General features: G+C 50.5%; 3 protein-coding genes across 3 annotated transcripts in view; 1 reads left to right on the plus strand and 2 right to left on the minus strand.

Annotated features, from left to right (window-relative positions):
- The window catches only part of LOC144598614 (lipase member H-like), a 64,398-nt gene extending 58,723 nt beyond the window's left edge, over nt 1-5,675 (minus strand). Inside the window, exon 1 of the mRNA XM_078408821.1 lies at nt 5,660-5,675. The gene's annotated coding sequence lies outside the window, so the exon portion shown is untranslated. The remainder of the gene's footprint in view (nt 1-5,659) is intronic.
- Nucleotides 2,940-10,236, plus strand: LOC144598615 (lysozyme C-1-like). The gene is made up of 4 exons (XM_078408822.1): nt 2,940-3,069; nt 4,823-5,005; nt 6,294-6,369; nt 10,170-10,236. Exons 1-4 carry the CDS (start codon nt 2,940-2,942, stop codon nt 10,234-10,236), a joined length of 456 nt encoding a protein of 151 aa, XP_078264948.1.
- A 6,956-nt stretch (nt 10,237-17,192) lies between these two features.
- On the minus strand, nt 17,193-23,881 carry LOC144598616 (lysozyme C, milk isozyme-like). The gene is made up of 4 exons (XM_078408823.1): nt 23,752-23,881; nt 21,388-21,558; nt 19,090-19,168; nt 17,193-17,256 (listed from the first exon to the last, which is right to left on the minus strand). Exons 1-4 carry the CDS (start codon nt 23,879-23,881, stop codon nt 17,193-17,195), a joined length of 444 nt encoding a protein of 147 aa, XP_078264949.1.
- Nucleotides 23,882-25,736: the final 1,855 nt, after the last annotated feature.

The following is a 25,736-nucleotide window of genomic DNA, read 5'->3' on the forward strand; positions in this document are numbered from 1 at the left end:
CTCGAAACTAAACTAAACTAAAAATCTCAAGCTCCTTGTAAACTTCTGTGCCGTCTTTCCAGCTCAACAACACGCTTCCCAGCGCAGGAACATTTAATGCTGAGACACCAAAAAACGCAACAGTTTCTCAGAGTTTCAGCTGCCGTTATCCTCAAGGTCGAGGACTGCTGTTCACAGAACTGTTACTGTGTGGAGTTATTGGAACGGGAGGGGAGTGACAGGAGGCCTGGAGATTGTTGAAGGTCACTGCTCCCCCCCACTGTAGCCTGCAACTGGACAACGCAGCCTCAAGCTAAACCAGCGCTCCTCAGGTACGTCTGCACATTGAGGGCGTGCAGCGTAGGTTTACCAGGTTAATTCCTGGGATGGCGGGACTGTCATATGTTGAAAGACTGGAGCGACTAGGCTTGTATAAACTGGAATTTAGAAGGATGAGAGGAGATCTTATCGAAACATATAAGATTATTAAGGGGTTGGACACGTTAGAGGCAGGAAACATGTTCCCAATGTTGGGGGAGTCCAGAACAAGGGGCCACAGTTTAAGAATAAGGGGTAGGCCATTTAGAACGGAGATGAGGAAAAACTTTTTCAGTCAGAGAGTTGTGAATCTGTGAAATTAATTCTCTGCCTCAGAAGGCAGTGGAGGCCAATTCTCTGAATGCATTCAAGAGAGAGCTAGATAGAGCTCTTAAGGATAGCGGAGTCAGGGGGTATGGGGAGAAGGCAGGAACGGGGTACTGATTGAGAATGATCAGCCGTGATCACATTGAATGGCGGTGCGTACAGGCTCGAAGGGCCGAATGGCCTCCTCCTGCACCTATTGTCTATTGTCACGTTGGTGCAGCGACGAGACCCACTGCCTCACATCTAGCATCGCCAACTGTCCCGTATTAGCCGGGACATCCCATGTTTCGGGCTAAATTAGTTTGTCCCGTACGGGACCGCCCTTGTCCCGTGTTAGTAGGGTTGCCAACTTCCTCCTCACTCCCAAACACGGGACAAAGACAATAGACAATAGGTGCAGGAGGAGGCCATTCGGCCCTTCGAGCCAGCACCGCCATTCAATGTGATCATGGCTGATCATTCTCAATCAGTACCCCGTTCCTGCCTTCTCCCCATACCCCCTGACTCCACTATCCTTAAGAGCTCTATCTAGCTCTCTCTTGAATGCATCCAGAGGATTGGCCTCCACTGCCTTCTGAGGCAGAGACACCAAAGGGTGACGTCACCGCCCCGCGCCCCACGTGACCTCACCCAGCCAGCGGCCACGTGCTCCCCACTCCACCAATGGCGGCTGCCCGGGCCAGGAGCACGTGGCGTAGATTTGGATGTGAGGTTAAATGAGAGAGTCGTCTGGTGACAGTTTTAACATTTGCAGGACTTGACAGAGTGATGTGCAATAAATCACAAACGTGCTGGAAGAACTCAGCGAGTCAGGCAGCATCAGCGGAAAAAAATGGACAGGCAACTGAACCATCCTCTCACCAACCAGAGAGTGGTCCTGACCTCCCACCTACCTCATTGGAGACCCTGGGACTATCATTAATCAGACTTTACTGGACTTTATCTTGCACTAAACGTTATTCCCTTTATCCTGGATCTGCACACTGTGGACGGCTCGATTGTAATCATGCACAGTCTTTCCACTAACTGGATAGCACGCAATGAAAAAACTTTTCTCTGTACCTCGGTACACATGACATTACTAAACTAAACTAAGCTGGACTGGACTATTAACTAAAGTGGAGAAAGCTGGAAGAGAGGTGGGGTTGGAACAAAGGTTGGTGAGTGATAGGTGGATATTGGTGAGGGGGGTGATTGTTAAATGGGTGGTGTAAGTGACAGAGGGTGGGGGTGTAAAGGGGACAAGCGAGCGTCAGATACGGAGGAGGGGAGGAGAGGACAATTAAAGATTGATTTCAGTAACAGGCAGATGTCCCTGATAGGTGAGGGTTGCCAACTATCTCACTCCCAAATACGGGACAAGGTGACGTCACCGCCCCGCGTGACCTCACCCAGCCAGCGGCCACGTGCTCCCGCTTCACCAATGGCGGCCGCCCGGGCTGGGTGGCGGGTTGCTAGGCAACCTCCATTAGGCGAACACACTCCGTTAGCCTACAGTGTCCAGGCCTACAGTGTCCGGGCCTACAGTGTCCGGGCCTACAGTGTCCGGGCCTACAGTGTCCGGGCCTACAGTGTCCGGGCCTACAGTGTCCGGGCTTAGTGTCCGGGCCTACACTGTCCAGGCCTACAGTGTCCGGGCCTACAGTGTCCGGGCCTACAGTGTCCGGGCCTACACTGTCCGGGCCTACAGTGTCTGGGCCTACAGTGTCCGGGCATGCACTGTCCGGGCCTACACTGTCCGGGCCTACAGTGTCCGGGCCTACACTGTCCGGGCCTACACTGTCCGGGTCTACAGTGTCCGGGCCTACAGTGTCCGGGCCTACACTGTCCGGGCCTACAGTGTCTGGGCCTACAGTGTCCGGGCATGCACTGTCCGGGCCTACACTGTCCGGGCCTACAGTGTCCGGGCCTACACTGTCCGGGCCTACACTGTCCGGGTCTACAGTGTCCAGGCCTACAGTGTCTGGGCCTACAGCGCCCCCCAGGCCTAATACGGGAGAAGGGTGGTCCCGTACGGGACAAACCAACTTAGCCCAAAATACGGGATGTCCCGGCTAATACGGGACAGTTGGCGACGCTACTGATTGGTCATTGTTGCCAAACAGAAACATCGCCCTTTCCTGGAACCTCCTTTTCTCGATGAGTCGGAAGCAACTTGCAGGCAACATTCGGAGGTCAGTGCCTTATCAATCGAGTCTTGTTTTCCGGTGCGATAAGGACGGAGGTCAGTGGGTGTGAGCGGCCAGAGATCTCAGAGGGACGAGAGTGGAGAGGGAGCTCAGTGTGAGGTTAGAGCTGGTTCAGGCACGGACACCATGAAGACCTTCATTCTCCTCAGTGCCCTGGTCTTTGTTGCCGCTCCGTACATCTTTGAGAAGTGCGAGCTGGCCCAGCTTCTACTCAGGCACGGACTGGACGGCTACCGGGGCTACAGCCTGGCAAACTGTGAGTTCCACTGTGGGTGTCGGGGGGTTACGGGGAGGAGAATGGGGGATAGGAGGGAGAGATAGACCAGCCATGATTGAACCGCCGAGTAGACTTGATGGGCCGAATGGCCTAATTCTGCTCCTATCACTTATGAAACTTATGAACGCCCGCGCACTGTATCTGGATCAGTCTGAAGAAGGGTCTCGACCCGAAACGTGACCCATTCCTTCTCCTGGTGCTCGGTTCTTGGTTTCTTGGTCCTCCAAAATATTCCAAATGGAATTTAAACTGGAGGTGGCGGAGTGTGGACTTAAACAAGAAGGGCTCCTTGGAGAAGATCTGCCTTAAATGTAGATGCGTCTGGTTGAGCGACTGCAGTAGGGTGAAGACTATTCCATGATCTAATTGTGCGAGGGAAGAATTAATTGCTTAACACATCTGTCTTGATAGCTGGTATCTCAAATTGAATCGAATGCCCTCGTCTACTGCCGCTGAAGGGTCAATAGACAATAGACAATAGGTGCAGGAGGAGGCCATTCGGCCCTTCGAGCCAGCACTGCACCGCCAGAGATGCTGCCCGTCCCGCTGAGTTACTCCAGCATTTTGTGTCTATCTTCGGTGTAAACCAGCACCTGCAGTTCCTCCCCACACTGGGTATCTTCCCACTCGCTCGACCTATCGTACTTGAGTTTGACATGGTTGTGTCCATGTGTAGTATTATCCGATCTGTTTTGACAACGGACAGCTTTCCTCTCTACCTCAGTACACCTGACAATAATGACCACACAAAGACAGACACACAGTGCTGGAGTAACTCAGCGGGTCAGGCAGCATCTGTGGAGAACATGGATAGGTGACGTTTCACAGAGTGCTAGAGTAACTCAGCGGGTCAGGCAGCATCTGTGGAGAACATGGATAGGTGACGTTTCACAGAGTGCTGGAGTAACTCAGAGGGTCAGTCAGCATCTCTGGAGAGAGGGAATGGGTGACGTTTCGGGTCGAGACCCTTCTTCAGACCGAGAATCAGGGGCGAGGCAGTCTAGAGATATGGAAGGGTAAGGTGTGAAAATGACAGATCAAAGCAGATGCTGCTCAAGGGGATGTAGAATGATTTGCTGTTAGATGAGGGGAAGGTGATAACGAGGCACCTGAGTGTGAAGTAAGATGGCGGATGTGTGGGTGCGAGTGTTGGCTTGGTAAGCTTCTTCCCCTCTGTTATCCGGCTTCTGAACGGCCCTTCCATAAGGCAGGGTACTGTCCGATTCACCTCTGCCCTGTTGCGGACATTGGACTTTGTCTGTGGAACTGATGCGCTACGATGCTGAGGTCCATATTCTGCACTCTGTATCTTCCCCTTTGCTCCACCTATTGTACTTGAGTTTGCCCTGATTGTATTTACACTGAGCAGCCAAAACATTGTGACCACCTGCCTAATATGCTGTTGGTCCTCCGTGTGCAGCCCCATACGCAGCAGGGTGCGATGCACTGTGTATTGTGACACATTCCTCCCGTCACCACCATTAAAATTCTCTACGACTTGTGCCACAGTCGACCTTCTGTCGGTTCGGACCAGACGGGATAGCCTTCGTTGCCCTCGCGCATCGATGAGCCTTGGGAGAACATGGGTAGGTGAAGTTTCACAGAGTGCTGGAGTAACTCAGCGGGTCAGGCAGCATCTGTGGAGAACGTAGGTAGATGACGTTTCACAGAGTGCTGGGTTAACTCCGCGGCTCGGTGTGCTCGGTGGTGATGGAGTTTGTTCTCGCTGTAGGGGTCTGCCTGGTGGAACACGAGAGTGGATACAACACCAGGGTGGTCGGCCGAAACCGGCGCGGCGGCAAGACGGTGTCCTCCGACTACGGAATCTTCCAGATCAGCAGCGCCCGCTGGTGCCGGGACGGGCAGACGCCGAAGAGGAGGAACACGGAGGACACGTGCGGCAGAAACTGCCAGGGTGAGATGCTTTTAACAGAGAGTTAGATTCAGCCCTTAGTGCTAACGGAACCAAGGGATACGGGGAGAAGGCAGGAACACGGTACTGATTGTGGACAATCAGCCATGATCACAGTGAATGGCGGTGCTGGCTCGAAGGGCCGAATGGCCTCCTCCTGCACCTATTTTCTATGTTTCTATGTTTCTATGTTTCTATGACCCAGATCCTCACGCCTTTTTAGTTTAGTTCAGTTCAGTTTAGCGCGGAAAGAGGCCATTCGGCCCACCGGGTCCGCGCCAACCACCGATCCTACACGCACTAGGGACAATTTAAAATTTACCGATATAAAATTTAAAATTTACGGCATCACGGTGGCGCAGCGGTAGAGTCGGGTACCATCACGACTACGGGCGCCGTCTGTACGGAGTTTGTACGTTCTCCCCGTGACCTGTGTGGGTTTTCTCCCAGATCTTCGGTTTCCTCCCACACTCCAAAGACGTGCAGGTTTGTAGGTTAATTGGCTGGGTAAATGTTTTTAAAAAAGTCCCTAGTGGGTGTAGGATAGTGTTAGTGTGCGGGGATCGCTGGTCGGCACGGTCCCGGTGGGCCGAAGGGCCTGTTTCCGCGCTGTATCTCTAAACTAAACTAAACTAAAGAGCCAATTAACCTACAAACCTGCACGTCTTTGGAGTGTGGAAGGAAACCTGGAGCACCCGGAGAAAACCCACGCAGGTCACGGGGAGAACGTACAAACTCTGTACAGACAGCACCGGTATAGTCGGGATTGAACCCGGGTCTCTGGCAGACTTCACCCGAGAGCATCAAGTTCATTAACTGCTGGCACGGTGGTGCAGCGGGTAGAGCTGCTGCCTCACAGCGCCAGAGACCCGGAGAAGGCAGAGGTCGATAGCTTCTTGATGAGTGCGGGTGTCAGGGGTTGTGGGGAGAAGGCAGGAGAATAGGGTTGGGAGGGAGAGATAGATCAGCCATGATTGAATGGCGGAGTAGACTTGATGGGCTGAATGGCCTAATTCTACTCCCATTTCCTTTGAACTTGTGACCACGTGGGTTTCCTCCGGGTGCTCCGGTTTCCCCGCCAACTTCCCAAAGACCTGCCCGTGCGGGTTTGTAGGTTAATCGGCCCCTCTGTGAATTGCCCCTCTGGTGTGTGGGCAGTGGGTGAGAAAGTGGGATAAGGTAGAACTGGTGCGAACGGGTGATTGATGGTCGGCCTGGGCCCGATGGGCCGAAGGGCCTGTTTCTGTGCTGGATCTCGCCCTCGATCAACTGCCTTGTGTTTCTCCTGCAGATTTTATCAATGAAAATATCACCGATGACGTTGAATGTGTGAAAAAAGTGGTTCTGCCTCAAGGGATGAACGCATGGTAAGTCAGACGCTGCTAATCGTTGGAGCTGTACCTGGGTGGCTGGGAGGATGTGGAAGCTTTGCAGATGGTGCAGAAGTGGTTGACCACCATGCTGGCACAAGGAACTGCAGATGCTGGTTTGCAAAAAACGAGAGAGCGCTGGAGTAACTCAGCGGGTCAGGCAGCATCTCTGGAGAACATGGATAGGTGACGTTTCAGAGTGCTGGAGTAACTCAGCGGGTCAGGCAGCATCTGTGGGGAACATGGATAGGTGACGTTTCACAGAGTGCTGGAGTAACTCAGCGGGTCAGGCAGCATCTGTGGAGAACGTGGATAGGTGACGGGATATGTGGGGAGACAAGGCCAATACTTGGACAGAGAGGTCTGGAGGAGTGAGGTGTTTGGGTGAGGCCGAAGGTATGGGTAGTAAGAGGGCCGGAGACTGGGCGGTTGGGTGGTGACAATAGACAATAGGTGCAGGAGGAGGCCATTCGGCCCTTCGAGCCAGCACCGCCATTCAATGTGATCATGGCTGATCATTCTCAATCAGTACCCCGTTCCTGCCTTCTCCCCATACCCCCTGACTCTGCTATCCTTAAGAGCTCTATCCAGCTCTCTCTTGAATGCATTCACAGAATTGGCCTCCACTGCCTTCTGAGGCAGAGAATTCCACAGATTCACAATTCTTTGACTGAAAAAGTTTTTCCTCATCTCAGTTCTAAATGGCCGACCCCTTATTCTTAAACTGTGGCCCCTTGTTCTGGACTCCCCCAACATTGGAATTTAGAAGATTGAGGGGGGATGTTATAGAAACTTACAAAATTCTTAAGGGGTTGGACAGGCTAGATGCAGGAAGATTGTTCCCGATGTTGGGGGAGTCCAGAACAAGGGGTCACAGTTTAAGGATAAATGGGAAGTCTTTTAGGACCGAGATGAGAACATTTTTCTTCACACAGAGAGTGGTGAATCTGTGGAATTCTCTGCCACAGAAGGTAGTTGAGGCCAGTTCATTGTCTATATTTAAGAGGGAGTTAGATGTGGCCCTTGTGGCTAAAGGGATCAGGGGGTATGGAGAGAAGGCAGGTACAGGATACTGAGTTGGATGATCAGCCATGATCATATTGAATGGCGGTGCAGGCTCGAAGGGCCGAATGGCCTACTCCTGCACCTATTTTCTATGTTTCTATGTTTCTATTGGGAACATGTTTCCTGCCTCTAACGTGTCCAACCCCTTAATAATCTTATACTTTTCGATAAGATCCCCTCACATCCTTCTAAATTCCAGTGTATACAAGCCTAGTCGCTCCAGTCTTTCAACATATGACAGTCCCGCCATTCCGTGAATTAACCTAGTAAACCTACGCTGCACGCCCTCAATAGCAAGAATATCCTTCCTCAAATTTGGAGACCAAAACTGCACACAGTACTCCAGGTGCGGTCTCACTAGGGCCCTGTACAACTGCAGAAGGACCTCTTTGCTCCTATACTCAACTCCTCTTGTTATGAAGGCCAACATTCCATTGGCTTTCTTCACTGCCTGCTGTACCTGCATGCTTCCTTTCAGTGACTGATGCACTAGGACACCCAGATCTCGTTGTACGTCCCCTTTTCCTAACTTGACATCATTCAAATAATAATCTGCCTTCCTATTCTTACCACCAAAGTGGATAACCTCACACTTGTCCACATTAAACTGCATCTGCCATGCATCCGCTCACTCACACAACCTGTCCAAGTCATCCTGCAACCTCATAGCATCTTCCTCACAGCTCACACTACCACCCAGCTTTGTATCATCTGCAAATTTGCTAATGGTACTTTTAATCCCTTCATTCAAGTCATTAATGTATATTGTAAATAGCTGCGGTCCCAGCACCGAGCCTTGCGGTACCCCACTAGTTACTGCCTGCCATTCTGAAAGAGACCCATTTATCCCCACTCTTTGCTTTCTGTCTGTCAACCAACTTTCTATCCATGTCAGTACCCTACCCACAATACCATGTGCTCTAATTTTGCCCACTAATCTCCTATGTGGGAACTTGTCGAAGGTTTTCTGAAAGTCGAGGTACACCACATCCACCGGCTCTCCCCTGACAATTTTCCTAGTTACATCCTCAAAGAATTCCAGAAGATTAGTCAAGCATGATTTCCCCTTCGTAAATCCATGCTGACTCGGAATGATCCTGTTACTGCTATCCAAATGCTCCGCAATTTCGTCTTTTATAATTGACTCCAGCATCTTCCCCACCACTGATGTCAGACTAACTGGTCTATAATTTCCTGTTTTCTCTCTCCCTCCTTTCTTAAAAAGTGGGATAACATTAGCTACCCTCCAATCCACAGGAACTGATCCTGAATCTATAGAACATTGGAAAATGTTTACCAATGCATCCACAATTTCTAGAGCCAGCTCCTTAAGTACTCTGGGATGCAGACCATCAGGCCCTGGGGATTTATCAGCCTTCAGTCCCATCAGTCTACCCAACACCATTTCCTGCCTAATGTGGATTTTCTTCAGTTCCTCCGTCACCCTAGGTTCTCCGGCCCCTAGAACATCTGGGAGATTGTTTGTATCTTCCTCAGTGAAGACAGATCCAAAGTACCGGTTCAACTCGTCTGCCATTTCCTTGTTCCCCATAATAAATTCCCCTGCTTCTGTCTTCAAGGGACCCACATTTGCCTTGACTATTTATTTCCTCTTCACATACCTAAAAAAGCTTTTACTATCCTCCTTTATATTATTGGCTAGTTTACCCTCGTACCTCATCTTTTCTCCCCATATTGCCTTTTTAGTTAACTTCTGTTGCTCTTTAAAAGATTCCCAATCCTCTGGCTTCCCACTCTTCTTTGCTATGTTATACTTCTTCCCTTTTATTTTTATGCTGTCCTTGACTTCCCTTGTCAGCCACAGGTGCCTCTTACTCCCCTTAGAATCTTTCCTCCTCTTTGGGATAAATTGATCCTGCAACTTCTGCATTGTTCCCAGGAATACCTGCCATTGCTGTTCCACCATCTTCCCTGCTGGGGCCTCCATTGGTCTGTGCAGCCCGGCCGACAACACATTCTAACCGCGACGGTCGTGGAACGGGGCGCGGAACACAGCGCCCCAGGGTGGGATGCCGTTTCCAAGCGTTTAGCGGGGGGGCCTCGAAGGTGCGGGGCCCGTAGCAAATGCTGCTTTTGCTGCCACGTTAATCCTGCACTGGATGGTGGTGGGACGGTGTTTAAGGGGACACATGCATGTAGAGGAGAGCTGGTCTTGGCATCATGCACGGGACAGACATTGTGGGCCGAAGGGCCTGTTCCTGTCCTACGGCCTGTGTTCAGCTGTTTTACTAGAATGTTGCCTGGGTTTCAGCACTTAGGCTACAGAGAGAGGTTGAACAGGTTGGGTCTTTATTCTTTGGAGCGTAGAAGGTTGAGGGGGGACTTGATAGAGGTTTTTAAAATTTTGAGAGGGACGGACAGAGTTGACGTGGGTAGGCTTTTCCCTTTGAGAGTGGGGAAGATTCCAACAAGGGGACATAGCTTCAGAATTGAGGGACAAAAGTTTAGGGGTAACATGAGGGGGAACTTCTTTACTCAGAGGGTGGTGGCTGTATGGAATGGGCTTCCGGTGGAAGTGGTGGAGGCTGGCTCGATTTTATTATTTAAGAGTAAATTGGATAGGTATATGGATAAGAGGGGATTAGAGGGTTATGGTCTGAGTGCAGGTAGATGAGACTAGGTCAGGGAGAATGGTCGGCGTGGACTGGAAGGGCCGAACGGGCCTGTTTCCGTGCTGTAGTTGTTATATGGTTATATGGTTACTTTTGCAGGTACAGCTGGAAGAAGAAATGCAAGCAAAGTACTCTGATCAAGTTTCTGAAAGAATGTGATGTGTAGGAGTGCCGTCGCCAGGTTCGCTGGTGCTGTTTCCTGCAGACGTCCCACACCATCTACTCATCAGCTTGAACCGCGAAACGCCCAGCGAGTGAACGGAAGATCATCGAGCCCTACACCGCAGCAACAGGCCCTTCCGCCCATCGCATTCGTGCTAACCGTCATCCCCATCCCACTCGTCCCATTTGCCAGCGTTTGTCCCATTTCCTTCTAAACCCTTCCACTTTCCCGTGAACCTGTCCAAATGTCTTTTAACCCTTGTATCTCTCCCTGCTTCAAACCTCCCCTTCCACACACACACCACCGTCAATGTGAAAACAAGACCCAAGGAAAGAAAACTGCAGGTGCTGGTTTAAATCGAAGGTGGACTCACAATGCTGGAGTAACTCAGCGGGTCAGGCAGCATCTCAGGAGAGAAGGAATGGGTGACGTTTCGGGTCGAGACACTTGTTCAAACGGAGGAAGGATCTCGACCAGAAACGTCTCCCATTCCTTCTCTCCCGAGATGCTGCCTGACCCGCTGAGTTACTCCAGCACTCTGTGAAACGTCACCTATCCATGTTCTCCAGAGATGCAGCCTGTCCCGCTGAGTTACTCCAGCATTGTGAGTCCACCTTTGAAAAAAAAACACCCAATTTTCTTTAAACCCCTGCTCTCGCACGGCACGTTGGTGCAGCAGGTAAAGCTGCTGCCTCACAGCGCCGGAGACCCGGGTTCGATCCTGACTACGGGCGCTGTCTGTACGGAGTTTGCACGTTCTCCCCGTGACCCGCGTGGGTTTTCTCCGGGCGCTCCGGTTTTCTCCCACACTCCAAAGACGTGAAGGTTCGTAGGTTAATTGGCTTTGATAAGTTGTAAACATTTTATCCTTGGTACGTAGGATAGTGCTAGTGTACGGGGCGATCGTTGGTCGGCACGGACTCGATGGGCCGATGGGCCTGTTTCCGCGCTGTAGTGTACCCCCTAGTTCCGATTCCCCTGCCCTGTGAGAAAAGACTGTATTGATGTATTCAGTCTGGTTTGGAGATACAAACTAAACAGGCCCTTCGGCCCACAAAGTCCGTGCCGACCAGCGATCCCCGCACACTAACACTATCCTACACCCACCAGGGTCAATTTACAATTAAACCAAGCCAATTAACCTACAAACCTGCACATCTTTGGAGTGTGGGAGGAAACCGGAGAACCCGGAGAAAACCCAAGCAGGTCACGGGGTGAACGTACAAACTCCGTACAGACAGCGCCCGTAGTCGGGATGGAACCCGTGTCTCCGGCGCTGCATTCGCTGTAAGGCAGCAACTCTACCGCTGCGCCACCTCTGTACTTCATGATGTTATAAACCTCTGTAAAGTCGCCGCTCGGTCACCAACTTCCAGTGAGAATAAACGCAGCCTGTCCACTCTCTCCCCATAACCAACGCCCTCCATTCCAGGCAGTGTCCTGGTGACTCTCTCCTGCACTCTCTCCATCGCTACCCTGTCCTTCCTGTATTGTGGGGCCAGAACAAATGTCACCTGATCATAGAAACGTAGAAAACAGGTGCAGGAGGAGGCCATTCAGCCCTTCAAGCCAGCACCGCCATTCAATATGATCATGGCTGATCATCCAAAATCAGTACCCCGTTCCTGCTTTCTCCCCATATCCCTTGATTCTGTTAGCCCTAAGAGCTAAATCCAACTCTCTCTTGAAAACATCCAGAGAATTGGCCTCCACTGCCTTCTGTGGCAGAGAATCCCACAGATTCACAACTCTCTGGGTGAAAAGGTTTTTCCACATCTCAGTCCTAAATGGCCGACCCCTTATTCTTAAACTGTGGCCCCTGGTTCTGGACTCCCCCAACATTGGGAACATGTTTCTTTCATCTCGCCTGTCCAATCCTTTAAGAATCCCAATGCTCTGTGGAGCTGCAACTTCATGTTCCACACACACACACGTACACGCGCACACACACGCACGCACGCACGCACGCACGCGCACACACACACGGACGCACGCACTCACGCACACACTCACGCACGCACTCACGCGCACACACACTCACGCACGCACGCACGCACGCACGCACACGCACGCACGCACGCACGCACGAACGCACACACAAACACACATACACGCGCACACACACACGCGCACACACACACACACACACACACGCACACACACACAGACGCACACACACACGCGCGCACGCACGCATACACACACACACACGCACGTACGCACACACACACACACAGCGCCCAAAGTCAGGATCGAACCCGGGTGTCCAGCACCGTGAGGCAGCAGCTCTACCTGCTGCGCCACTGTTCTGCCTTAGAAGTTTCTTTGTACATCAACGCTCCTAGTACACTTGGCTACCCCGACTAAGTGATGCGTTGCTCAGAACCTTTGACTGCCGTGATCATCTGAATCATCCAGATGCCACATATTTTAATACCCATTCCCACACCCACACCATCTTTCCAGCCCCCACACCTCTACCTGGCTAAACTGCCCCTGAGATCCTTCTTAAACCTCTCCCCTCTCACCTCCAGCCTGTGCCCTCTAGTTTTAGAATCCTAAAAAGACAATGGCCGTTCACTTTAGCCTTGCCCCTCGTGATCTTGAACACCTCAATGAGGTCGTCCCTCAGCCTCCTACACTCCAAATGTGCGGCACGGTGGCGCAGCAGTAGAGTTGCTGCCTTACAGCGAATGCAGCGCCGGAGACCCGGGTTCCATCCCGACTATGGGTGCTGTCTGTATGGAGTTTGTACGTTCTCCCCGAGACCTGCGTGAGTTTTCTCCGAGATCTTCAGTTTCCTCCCACACTCCAAAGACGTGCAGGTTTGTAGGTTAATTGGCTTGGTGTAAATGTAAATTGTCCCCCAGTGTGTGTAGGATAGTGTTAATGTGCGGGGATCGCTGGTCGGCGCAGACTCGGTGGGCCGAAGGGCCTGTTTCCGTGCTGTATCTCTCATCTAATACTAAAAAACTAAACTAAAAAAGTCCCAGCCTGTCCAACCTCAGCCCTGTAACTCAAGCGCGCCAGCCCAGGTGACATCCTGGTGAATCTCTCCTGCACCTTTACTGATTTAATGATGAAAAAAAGACACAAAGTGCTGGAGCAACTCCCATCTCCATCTGCAGTTGCTTGTATCTCCAATTTCATGACGTGTTTTGTGTATCTACAACCTATCCATTCTCACAACCCATTGCTAACATTGTTCTCTCTACCGTAACTTCAAGAATAAATTCTATTCCCCAACCATTCTCCGTGTGACTTAAACTTCAGGACTGCTCACTGCGATTATTTTTCAGCTCGGGCCAATAAGAAAACCAGTAAGCTCATGAAGGTAGTTCATGCCACAGAGGGTAGTTGTGGCCAGTTCATTGGCTATATTTAAGAGGGAGTTAGATGTGGCCCTTGTGGCTAAAGGGATCAGGGGGTATGGAAAGAAGGTAGGTACGGGATACTGAGTTGGATGATCAGCCATGATCATATTGAATGGCGGTACATGCTCGAAGGGCCGAATGGCCTACTCCTGCACCTATTTTCTATGTTTCTATGTTTCTATGTTGCCCGGACTCGAGGGCCTGAGCTACAGGGAGAGGTTGGGGCCAACTGGGACTCTATTCCTTGGAGCGCAGGAGGATGAGGGGAGATCATATAGAGGTGTACAAAATCACGAGAGGAATAGATCGGGTAGATGCACAGAGTCTTTTACTCAGAGTAGAGGAATCAAGCACCAGAGGGCATAGGTTTAAGGTGAGAGTGGAGGGGGGGGGGGAAAGATTTAATAGGAACCTGAGGGGCAACTTTTTTTTTATACACGAAGGGGATAAACATTGTCCCCCTCCCTCAGGCCGCTCAATCCTTCGAGATGTCCCCTGTCTCCACCCAGCACCGGCCCACCTGCAACCCAAATGGTACCGTATGATGAGCGTTTGTTGGCACTGGGCCTGTACTCGTGGAGTTTAGAAGGTTGAGGGGAGGACCTCATTGAAACAGAATAATGAAAGGCCTGGATAGAGTGGATGTAGAGAACATATCGCAACGTGCTGGAGTGGCTCAGGCAGCATCTCTGGAGAGAGGAGGAATGGGCCATGTTTCGGGTCGAGACCCTTCCTCATGTTTCCACTGGTGGGAGAGTCTAGGACCAGAGGGCACAGCCTCAGAATTAAAGGGCGCTCTTTTAAAAAGGAGGTGAGGAGGAACTTGTTTAGTCAGAGGGTGGTGAATCTGTTGAACTCTTTGCCACAGAGGGCTGTGGAGGCCGTCAGTGGATATGTTTAAGGCAGAGATAGACAAATTCTTGATTAGAACGGGTGTCAAGGGTTATGGGGAGAAGGCAGGAGAATGGGGTTAGGGAGGAAGAGATTAGCCATGATTGAATGGCGGAGTAGACTCGATGGGCCGAATGGCCTAATTCTACTCCGATAACTTGAGACAGTCATTCTTCATGACCTTCTCAGGGTCAAGGAATGAACGATTATGGTCTTTCCTCAATCAATCAATCAATCTTGATTGATTGATTGATTGATTGATTGATTGATTGATTGATTGATTGATTGATTGATTGATTGATTGATTGATTGAATGAATGAATGAATGATTGATTGATTGATTGATTGATTGATTGATTGATTGATTGATTGATTGATTGATTGATTGATTGATTGATTGATTGATTGATTGATTGATTGATTGATTGATTGATTGATTGATTGATTGATTGATTGATTGATTGATTGATTGATTGATTGATTGATTGATTGATTGATTGATTGATTGATTGATTGATTGATTGATTGATTGATTGATTGATTGATTGATTGATTGATTGATTGATTGATTGATTGATTGATTGATTGATTGATTGATTGATTGATTGATTGATTGATTGATTGATTGATTGATTGATTGATTGATTGATTGATTGATTGATTGATTGATTGACTGACTGACTGACTGGTTGGTTGGTTGATTGATTGATTGATTGATTGATTGCCAGCCACACGTTCTCATCCACTCCCTGCACACTAGGGGGCAATTTACAGAGGGGCTCCGCACGTCTTTGGGATGTGGGTGGAAACCGGACCACCCGGAGAAAACCCACGCGGAGAGAACGTGCAAACTCCACGTAGACATGGCCAGGCGACGTTACGGGTCGGGGACCTTCTTCAGACTGACGGAGTGGGCAAGTGATAGGTGGATACAGGTGAGGGGGGGTGATTGGCAGATGGGCTGAGTAAGTAACAAAGGCTGGATGTGAAGAGGAGACAAGAGGGGTCAGATACAGAGGAGAGGAGGAGTGAAATGTAAAGCTGGAGGAGGGGGTATGTGGAAGGGGGGGGCAGGATAGTGAGAATGAGGGGCACACACCGGAATAGAGCACAGGGTAAAGGGCGACGGTGGGGGGGGGGCTAAAATTGGAGAGTTCAATGTTCATACCGAAGATAGACACAAAATGCTGGAGTAACTCAGGCAGCATCTCTGGAAGGAAGGAATGGGTGACGTTTAGGGTCGAGACCCTTCTTCAGACTAGGAGTCACGGGAGAGGGAGATGAGATATGGAGGAGCAAGGTGTGAAAACAACAGATCAAAGCAGACGGTGATCAAGGAAATGTTCCCAATGTTGGGGGAGTCCAGAACCAGGGGCCACACAGTCTAAGAATGAAGGGGAGGCCATTTAAAACTGAGGTGAGAAAAAACTTTTTTACCCAGAGAGTTGTGAATTTGTGGAATTAATTCTCTGCCACAGAGGGCAGTGGAGGCCGATGGATTTAAAAGAGAGTTAGATAGAGCTCTAGGGGCTGGTGGAATCAAGGGGTATGGGGAGAAGGCAGGAACGGGGTACTGATTGAGAATGATCAGCCATGATCACAATGAATGGCGGTGCTGGCTCGAAGGGCCGAATGGCCTCCTCCTGCACCTATTGTCTGTGTTTCTATGAAATGTAGAACGGTTCATTGTTGGCTGAGGGGGAGATGACAACGAGGAATACAGACAGTAACATTAATCGGGAGGACGGTGAAACTAGCCGGTGAACGAGGGTGGGGGAGGGATGGGGTGGGAGGGGAAGCAAGGGTGACTGGATCTAGGTTGAGGCAGGGTTCAAACAGTTGGGTTGGAAGCTACCCAGGTTAACGTCTGGGCCATCATTACATTGGATGGTAGTGTGGGCTTGAGGGATGAATGGCCTGCCCCTGTTTTATAGACAATAGACAATAGACAATAGGTGCAGGAGGAGGCCATTCAGCCCTTTGAGCCAGCGCCGCCATTCAATGTGATCATGGCTGATCATTCTCAATCAGTACCCCGTTCCTGCCTTCTCCCCATACCCCCTGACTCCGTATTCTTAAGAGCTCTATCTAGCTCTCTCACACCGACTCCATCTACACCTTACGCTGCCTCGGCAAGGCCAGCAGCATCATCAAGGACCAGTCTCACCCCGGCCACTCCCTCTTCTCCCCTCTCCCGTCGGGCAAAAGGTACAGAAGTGTGGAAACGCACACCTCCAGATCCAGGGACAGTTTCTTCCCGGCTGTTATCAGGCAACTGAACCATCCCACCACAACCAGAGAGGGGTCCTGAGCTACCATCTACTTCATTGGAGACCCTCGGACTATCTTTGATCTGACTTTACTGGACATTATCTTGCATTAAGCGTTATTCCCTTTATCCTGTATCTGTATACTGTGGACGGCTCGATTGTGATCACGTATAGTCTTTCCGCTGACTGGTTAGCATGCAACAAACAGCTTTTCACTGTACCTCTGTATACGAGGCACTAAACTAAACTCAAACCCACACCAGGCAAAAGCAGAGAAAATGATTACACAACATCACCAATAAACATCTCTGGGAAATCAATTAATTCTTTGATTATTTGTTGAGATTTCAGAAATGCAGAGTAACTGGCGGAGGTCAGGGGTTGTTTCCAGAGGGTGGTTACAAACACTGGGGCCAGTTGTTGTCTAGAGGTGGCACTCCAGCAGATAATTGTCAAGATTTCCCCGGCAATGATTCCTCCAGCCGTACCTGCAATGGGAGAGAGAATCATGAGTGGACTAGGGCTGCAAACAGCCTCAGGCACTTGGAGCCATAGAGTTCCACAGCGTGGCAACAGGCCCTTCTGCCCAGCTCCTCCACCCTGCCCCACTTTTACGAGGACGATCCCGGGAATGAGTGGGTTAACAAATGATCAGCGTTTGTCGGCACTGGGCCTGTATTCGCTGGGCCTGTACTCGCTGGGCCTGTACTCGCTGGGCCTGTACTCGCTGGGCCTGTACTCGCTGGGCCTGTACTCGCTGGGCCTGTACTCGCTGGGCCTGTACTCGCTGGGCCTGTACTCGCTGGGCCTGTACTCGCTGGGCCTGTACTCGCTGGGCCTGTACTCGCTGGGCCTGTACTCGCTGGGCCTGTACTCGCTGGGCCTGTATTCGCTGGGCCTGTACTCGCTGGGCCTGTACTCGCTGGGCCTGTACTAGCTGGGCTTGTACTCGCTGGGCCTGTACTCGCTGGGCCTGTACTCGCTGGGCCTGTACTCGCTGGGCCTGTACTCTCTGGGCCTGTACTCGCTGGGCCTGTACTCGCTGGGCCTGTACTCGCTGGAGTTTAGATGGATGAGAGGGGGGGCCTCATTGAAATTTACTGAATAGTGAGCGGCCTGGATAGAGTGGATGTGGAGAGGATGCTTCCACTAGTAGGAGAGTCTAGGACTAGAGGGCACAGCCTCAGAATTAAAGGACGTTCCTTTACGAAGGAGATGAGGAATAATTTCTTTAGTCAGAGGGTGGTGAATCTATGGAAAACCTACAATGCGTTGGCAGTGTGGGCAGTTTTGGGCCCCGTATCTGAGGAAGGGGCATTGGAGAGGGTCCAGAGGTGGTTTACGAGAATGATCCCAGGGATGATTCGAAAGGAGATGAGGAGGAATATCTTTAGTCAGAGGGTGGTGAATCTGTGGGATTCATTGCCACAGAAAGCTGTGGAGGCCACAAGTCAGTGGGTATTTTTAAAGCAGAGATAGATAGATTGTTGATCAGTGCGGGTGTCAGGGGTTATGGGGAGAAGGCAGGAGAATGGGGTTGGGAGGGAGAGATAGATCAGCCGCGATTGAAAGGCGGAGTAGATTTGATGGGCCGAATGGCCTAATTTTACTCCTATCACCTATGACCTGATGAACATGCCCTGTCTACACTGCTCCCATTTGTGCCTTTGGATAAATAAGTTTTAAGTATCTCCGCAATGTCACCCTTAGTTCCCCATGAGGACTGAGAATGTGCTTGTAGTCACAGAGTGATTCAGCGTGGAAACAGGCCCTTCTGCCCAACTCCATACCGACCAACATGTCCCATCTACACTAGTCCCACCTGCCTGCGCTTGGCCCATATCCCCTCGAAAACTATCCTATTCCTGTGTAGGAGAAAAACTGCAGATGCTGGTTAAAATCGAAGGCAGACACAAAATGCTGGAGTAACTCAGCGGGTCAGGCAGCATCTCGGGAGAGAAGGAATGGGTGACGTTTCGGGTCGAGACCCTTCTTCAGATTGATGTCAGGGGAGGGGGCGGGACTTTGGATATTTTGTAAGGCAGAGATAGCTAGATTCTTGATTAGTGCGGGTGTCAGGGGTTTATGGGGAGAAGGCAGGAGATTGGGGTTAGGAGGGAGAGATAGAACAGCCATGATTGAATGGCCTAGTAGACTTGATGGGCCGAGTGGCCTAATTCTTCTCCTATCACTTAAGAACTGCAAGTAAGAACGTCATTGTTCTATCTAGGACATATATGGCAATAAAACACTCCTGACTCTTGACTCCTGATTTACATATAAACAGAAAACCACAGATGCCACAGCATGTTTAAACGTACCAGGCATTCATTCCTTGTGGTTCCCTGACCACCCTCTTTGCACATCTGATATCATCTGCAATGTTATCGTCCATAAAGTCTACAGGTAGAAAGTACCAGGACAGAATTAGTTGAAACATTGATACCTCCACCTAGGGTTGCCAACTATCTCACTCCCAAATACGGGAGAAGGTGATGTCACCGCACCGCGCCCCTCGTGATCTCACCCAGCCAGCGGCCACGTGCTCCCGCTCCACCAATGGCGGCCGCCCGGGCCAGTGGGGGGTTGCTAGGCGACCTCCATTAGGTGAACACACTCGGCCCCACTCCCCGAACACACTCCGTTAGCCTACAATGTCCGGGCCTACAGCGGCCCCCGGGCCTACAGTGTCTGGGCCTATAGTGTCCGGGCCTACAGTGTCTGGGCCTACAATGTCCCGGCCTACAGCGGCCCCCGGGCCTAATACGGGACGGGCGGTCCCGTACGGGACAAACCAATTTAGCCCAAAATACGGGATGTCCCGGCTAATACGGGACAGTTGGCAACGGTACTCACATCTCCCCAAACACACCTCACCCCGAACTGCGTAATCCCCCCCCCCCTCCGCCCTCCTCCTTCTCTACTTGTCCATAGATGGGAGGCAAATACATTGTGACAGCCACAATATCAACATTTAAACGTCATTTGGACAGGTAGATTGATAGGATAAGGTTTAGAGGGGGAAACAAAAAGACACAGAGTGCTGGAGTAACTCAGCGGGTCAGGCAGCATCTGTGGAGAACATATTGCCAGGACTAGAGGGTGTGAGCTACAGGGAGAGGTTGAGCAGGCTGGGTCTCTATTCCATGGAGCGCAGGAGGATGAGGGGAGATCTTATAGAGGTCTACAAAATCATGAGAGGAATTGATCGGGTAGATGCACAGAGTCTCTTGCCCAGAGTAGGGGAATCGAGGACCAGAGGACATAGGTTCAAGATGAAGGGGAAAAGATTTAACAGGAATCTGAGGGGTAACTTTTTCACAAAGAGGGTAGTGGGTGTAACGTACGAGCTTTCAAAGGAAGTAGTTGAGGCTGGGACTATCCCATCGTTTAAGAAACAGTTGGACAGGTACATGGATAGGACAAGTTTGGAGGGTTATGGACCAAACGCAGGTAGGTGGGACTAGTGTAGATGGGGCAAGTTGGCTGTTGTGGGCAAGTTGGGCCGAAGGGCCTGTTTCCGCACTGTATCACTCTCTGACTCGATGACTTTAAGTGCACAGAGTCTTTTACTAAAGAACTAGAGGACATAGGTTTAAGGTGAGAAGGAAAAGATTTAATAGGAGCCTGAGGGGCAATATTTCACACAGAGGGTGGTGGGTGTATGGAACGAGCTGCCGGAGGAGGTAGTTGAGGCTGGGACTATAACAGCATTTAAAAGACATTTGGAGAGGTATATGGATAGAAAAGGTTTAGAGGTGAAATGGGCCAAACGCAGGCAGGTGGGACTAGGGTATCTTGGTCAGATGGGACTAGTGTAGATGGGGCATCTTGGTCAGTGTGGGCAAGTTGGGCTAAAGGGCCTGTTTCCACACTGAATGACTATATGACTGTGCAGAGAATACATCTGTTATCAATCGAAAACACAACGTACTTGAGATTACATGTTGCATTATGATATTTTGTCATGCAGAGTGTAGAATATAGTTCTCAGCATTATAGTGCATTATAGTGTAACAGTTTCGTTTTAGTTTAGCCCACCGGGTCCACACCAACCAGCGATCCCCACACATTAACACTATCCTATACACACATGGGACAATTTACATTTATACCAAGCCAATTAGCCTACAAACTTGCACATCTCTGCCACAGAGCGCAGTGGAGGCCAAATCACTGGATGGATTTAAGAGAGAGTTAGATACTCTAGGGGCTAGTGGAATCAAGGGGTATGGGGTGAAGGCAGGAATGGGTTACTGATTGAGAATGATCAGCCATGATCACAGTGAATGGTGGTGCTGGCTCGAAGTGCCGAATGGCCTCCTCCTGCACTATTGTCTATTGTCTACGTTTCTATGTTTCGATGTCTTTGGAGTGTGGCAGGAGACCGGAGCACCCGGAGAAAACCCACGCAGGTCACGGGGAGAACGTACAAACTCCGTACAGACAGCACCCGTAGTCAGGATTGAACCCGGGTCTCTGGCGCTGCAAGGCAGCAACTCTACCGCTGTGCCACCGTGCCGCCCACGGACAGAGCCGGGGAAACCAGCAAGTGGCGAGCAAAATCCAGGAGTGAAATCTAACGGAGCTTGGAATTAATGATCGGACATCTCACGCACGACTGCAGGGTTGTCCACAACCATTTCGTGAATGTTTCATCTGTCCATCGTCACACCACCAGGGACTGTTGATCTGGAACAGTCCGTAATCCGTGGAAACTCGACCATTTCCCCAGCTGCGCCCCACAGCATCAGTCTTGAACCCACTTTCACATTGCACCAAGCACACCGCTAAAACAAAGGGCAAGAAATGGCATAGAGTCACAGAGTGATACAGTGTGGAAACAGGCCCTTCGGCCCAACTCGCCCACACCGGCCAACAATGTCCCAGGTAACCCTAGTCCCACTTGCCTGCGCTTGGTCCATAACCCTCCAAACCCGTCCTATCCATGTACCTGTCTAACTGTTTTTTCAAAGATGGGATCATCCCAGCCTCAACTACCTCCTCTGGCAGCTCGTTCCATACACCCACCACCCTCTGTGTGAAAACGTTACCCCTCGGATTCCTATTAAATCGTTTCCCCTTCAATAGACAATAGACAATAGGTGCAGGAGGAGGCCATTCGGCCCTTCAAGCCAGCACCGCCATTCAATGTGATCATGGCTGATCATTCTCAATCAGTACCCCGTTCCTGCCTTCTCCCCATACCCCCTGACTCCGCTATCCTTAAGAGCTCTATCTAGCTCTCTCTTGAATGCATCCAGAGAATTGGCCTCCACTGCCTTCTGAGGTAGAGAATTCCACAGATTCACAACTCTCTGACTGAAAAAGTTTTTCCTCATCTCAGTTCTAAATGGCCTACCCCTTATTCTTAAACTGTGGCCCCTGGTTCTGGACTCCCCCAACATTAGGAACACGCTTCCTGCCTCTAACGTGTCCAACCCCTTAATAATCTTATACGTTTCGATAAGATCTCCTTTCATCCTTCTAAATTCCAGTGTATGCAAGCCTAGTCGCTCCAGTCTTTCAACATATGACAGTCCCGCCATTCCGGGAATTAACCGGGTGAACCTACGCTGCACGCCCTCACCTTGAACTTATGTCCTCTGGTCCTCGATTCCCCTACTCTGGGCAAGAGACTCTGTGCGTCGACCCGATCTATTCCCCTCATGGTTTTGTACACCTCTATGTTCTCCAGAGATGCTGCCTGACCCGCTGAGTTACTCCAACATGTTGTGTCTCCCCAACACGAACGTCCGGCTCACTGGTCTGTGGGTCCCAGTCTGATCCTTGCTGCTCTTCTTAAACAACAGTACAACATGGGGTAGAGTGGGATCGGACAGTACCCTAGCTTTAGACTTTAGACTAAAATTATACAGCGAGGAAACAATCTCTTTGGCCCACCAAATCTTTGTTGATCACCCTGTAGACGAGCACTATCCCACAAACTCCACACAGACAGCACCCGCAGTCAGGTATTGACCCCAGTGTGTGTAGGATAGCGTTAGTGTGCGGGGATCGCTGGTAGGTGCGGACTCGGTGGGACGAAGGGCCTGTTTCCGCGCTGAATCTCTAATCTAAACTAAAGTAAAAGCTGCATGCTATTCCATCAGATCAAATTAAAAAATGGTGTCAAGTTAGGAAAAGGGGACGTACAACGTGATCTGGGTGTCCTAGTGCATCAGTCACTGAAAGGAAGCATGCAGGTACAGCAGGCAGTGAAGAAAGCCAATGGAATGTTGGCCTTCATAACAAGAGGAGTTGAGTATAGGAGCAAAGAGGTCCTTCTGCAGTTGTACAGGGCCCTAGTGAGACCGCACCTGGAGTACTGTGTGCAGTTTTGGTCTCCAAATTTGAGGAAGGATATTCTTGCTATTGAGGGCGTGCAGCGTAGGTTTACTAGGTTAATTCCTGGAATGGCGGGACTGTCGTATGTTGAAAGACTGGAGCGACTAGGCTTGTATACACTGGAATTTAGAAGGATGAGAGGGGATCTTATCGAAATGTATAAGATTATTAAGGGGTTGGACACGTTAGAGGCAGGAAACATGTTCCCAATGTTGGGGGAGTCCAGAACAAGGGGCCACAGTTTAAGAATAAGGGGTACGCCATTTAGAACGGAGATGAGGAAAAACTTTTTCAGTCAGAGAATTGTGAATCTGCGGAATTCTCCGCCTCAGAAGGCAGTGGAGGCCAATTCTCTGAATGCATTCAAGAGAGAGCTAGATAGAGCTCTTAAGGATAGCGGAGTCAGGGGTATGGGGAGAAGGCAGGAACGGGGTACTGATTGAGAATGATCAGCCATGATCACACTGAATGGCGGTGCTGGCTCAAAGGGCCAAATGGCCTCCTCCTGCACCTATTGTCTATTGTCCATTGTCTATTGTCTATTGACTGCACACAAATGCCAGCAGGTCAAGGGGTAGACGCTGTTCCTGAACCTGGTTAAAAACATCCAGCACCTGTGTAGCCATAACACTCACAGTCTTCCAACCTGTAGCCTCGAAGGCCACCCAGCCCGTATCCTTGAAAGACGTGGGCCAGTTCACACTTGGTGAAAGTTCGAAGCCTGGCGATGGAGAACAAAGTGAAGAGAAGCAACAGGGTCTTCATCTCGCTGCCAATGACTGCACGCCCCGGTCGATTCTAATGTGGGAATAACTCTTGCCCCGCCTCCCACTTGCAATCAAATTCTGGAACAGAAACACAAAATGGAAAACAACCTTGTAGGATTGTGGACACAAGGAACTACAAATGCTGCTTTACAACAAACAAAAGACACAGTGTATTTGTGTAACTCAGCGGGTCAGGCAGCATCTGTGGAGAACATGGATAGAGACAGTTTCTTCCCAGCTGTTCAAGAAGCAATTAGACAGGACAAGTGAGAGCTCCAACCGAGGAGAACTCTACCCCACACAACAGGTTTATACCTTGCTAACCGCATTGAAACCACAAAACAAGGGCAGTTAGTCCCAGACATTACTTCATTGCTTAGTGTTCCTGGATGCCACGTGTTAGCAAAAACATGGAACGCTGCCACACTTCAGTGGAAGACATAAACGTCCAGCAACGGAGAGATCTAGAGGGAGCAGTGGGCACTGCCTGGTCCATCACGGGTACTGACCTCCCCATCATCAAAGGGATCTACAGGAGGCACTGCCAGTCTGAAGAAGGGTCTCGACCCAAAACGTCACCCATTCCTTCTCCCCTGAGATGCTGCCTGACCCGCTGAGTTACTCCAGCAGTTTGTGATACCTACAACTTCATCAACTGTGATCCATTACGGACTTTGTTCCAAATGCACAACAGGCTTCAGTTTTTGGTCTTCCCACCCAGCATTACTGATTATTAATGTGTTAAGAGTCACAGAGTCATGCAGGACATTTGACCCAACTTGCCCACGCCGAACCAAAAGGCCCCATCTATGGTAGTCCAACCTGTTGGCTTTTGGCCAATATTCCTCTAAACATTTCTTATCCATTGAGGCCCAGAGAAATACAGTGAAGGACAACCGGCCCTTCGAGTCCGTACTGACCATCACCACCCATTCACATAAATCCAACATTCACCCTAGTGTTGTTTCTTTCCAACCCCCATCATCCCCCCCCCACCCCCCCCCCCCCCCCCCCCTCCCCACAGAGGGGCAACTTAGAGTCATAGAGTGATACAGCATGGAAACAGGCCCTTCGGCCCAACTTGCCCACACCGGCCAACAGGTCCCATCTACACTAGTAATAGAGTATTACAGCGAGGAAACAGGCCCTTCGGCCCAACTTGCCCACCTTGGCCAACATGTCCCATCTACACTTGTCCAACCTGCCCGCTTTTGGCCCATACCCCTCTAAACCTGTCCTATCCATTTTGCATATGCTACGTATGCTAGCAGTGCCTCCTTCCAGTATTTCCCTTAGGAGTGGCCAATTCGTATCCTCTTCTCTATGGACTGGTTTTGTCTTTCTAATTCTCCGTTAGCTTGGGGCCATTGAGGAGTCACCTTGTGATGATGGATGCCTGTGATTCTCATGTACTCGGCAAATGCCCAGGGAAACAAACTGTGGCCCATTGTCGGAGCACAACGTAACAGGCAACCCGTGTCTGGCGAAAATCTCTGCTAATGCCTGTACAGTCTTTTCTGCCGCGGTTGACTTCATCACTGACTACTCATAGTACATGCTTAAGGGCGGCACGGTGGCGCAGCGGTAGAGTTGCTGCCTTACAGCGAATGCAGCGCCGGAGACTCAGGTTCGATCCTGACTACGGGCGCCGTCTGTACGGAGTTTGTACGTTCTCCCCGTGCCCTGCGTGGGTTTTCTCCGAGATCTTCGGTTTCCTCCCACATTCCAAAGGCGTGCAGGTATGTTGGTTAATTAACTGGGTAAAATGTAAAAATTGTCCCTAGTGTGTGTAGGATAGTGTTAGTGTGCGGGGATCGCTGGGCGGCGCGGACTAGGTGGGCCGAAGGGCCTGT

Source organism: Rhinoraja longicauda, chromosome 12, assembly GCF_053455715.1.
Source record: "Rhinoraja longicauda isolate Sanriku21f chromosome 12, sRhiLon1.1, whole genome shotgun sequence".
Classification (NCBI taxonomy): domain Eukaryota; kingdom Metazoa; phylum Chordata; class Chondrichthyes; order Rajiformes; family Arhynchobatidae; genus Rhinoraja; species Rhinoraja longicauda.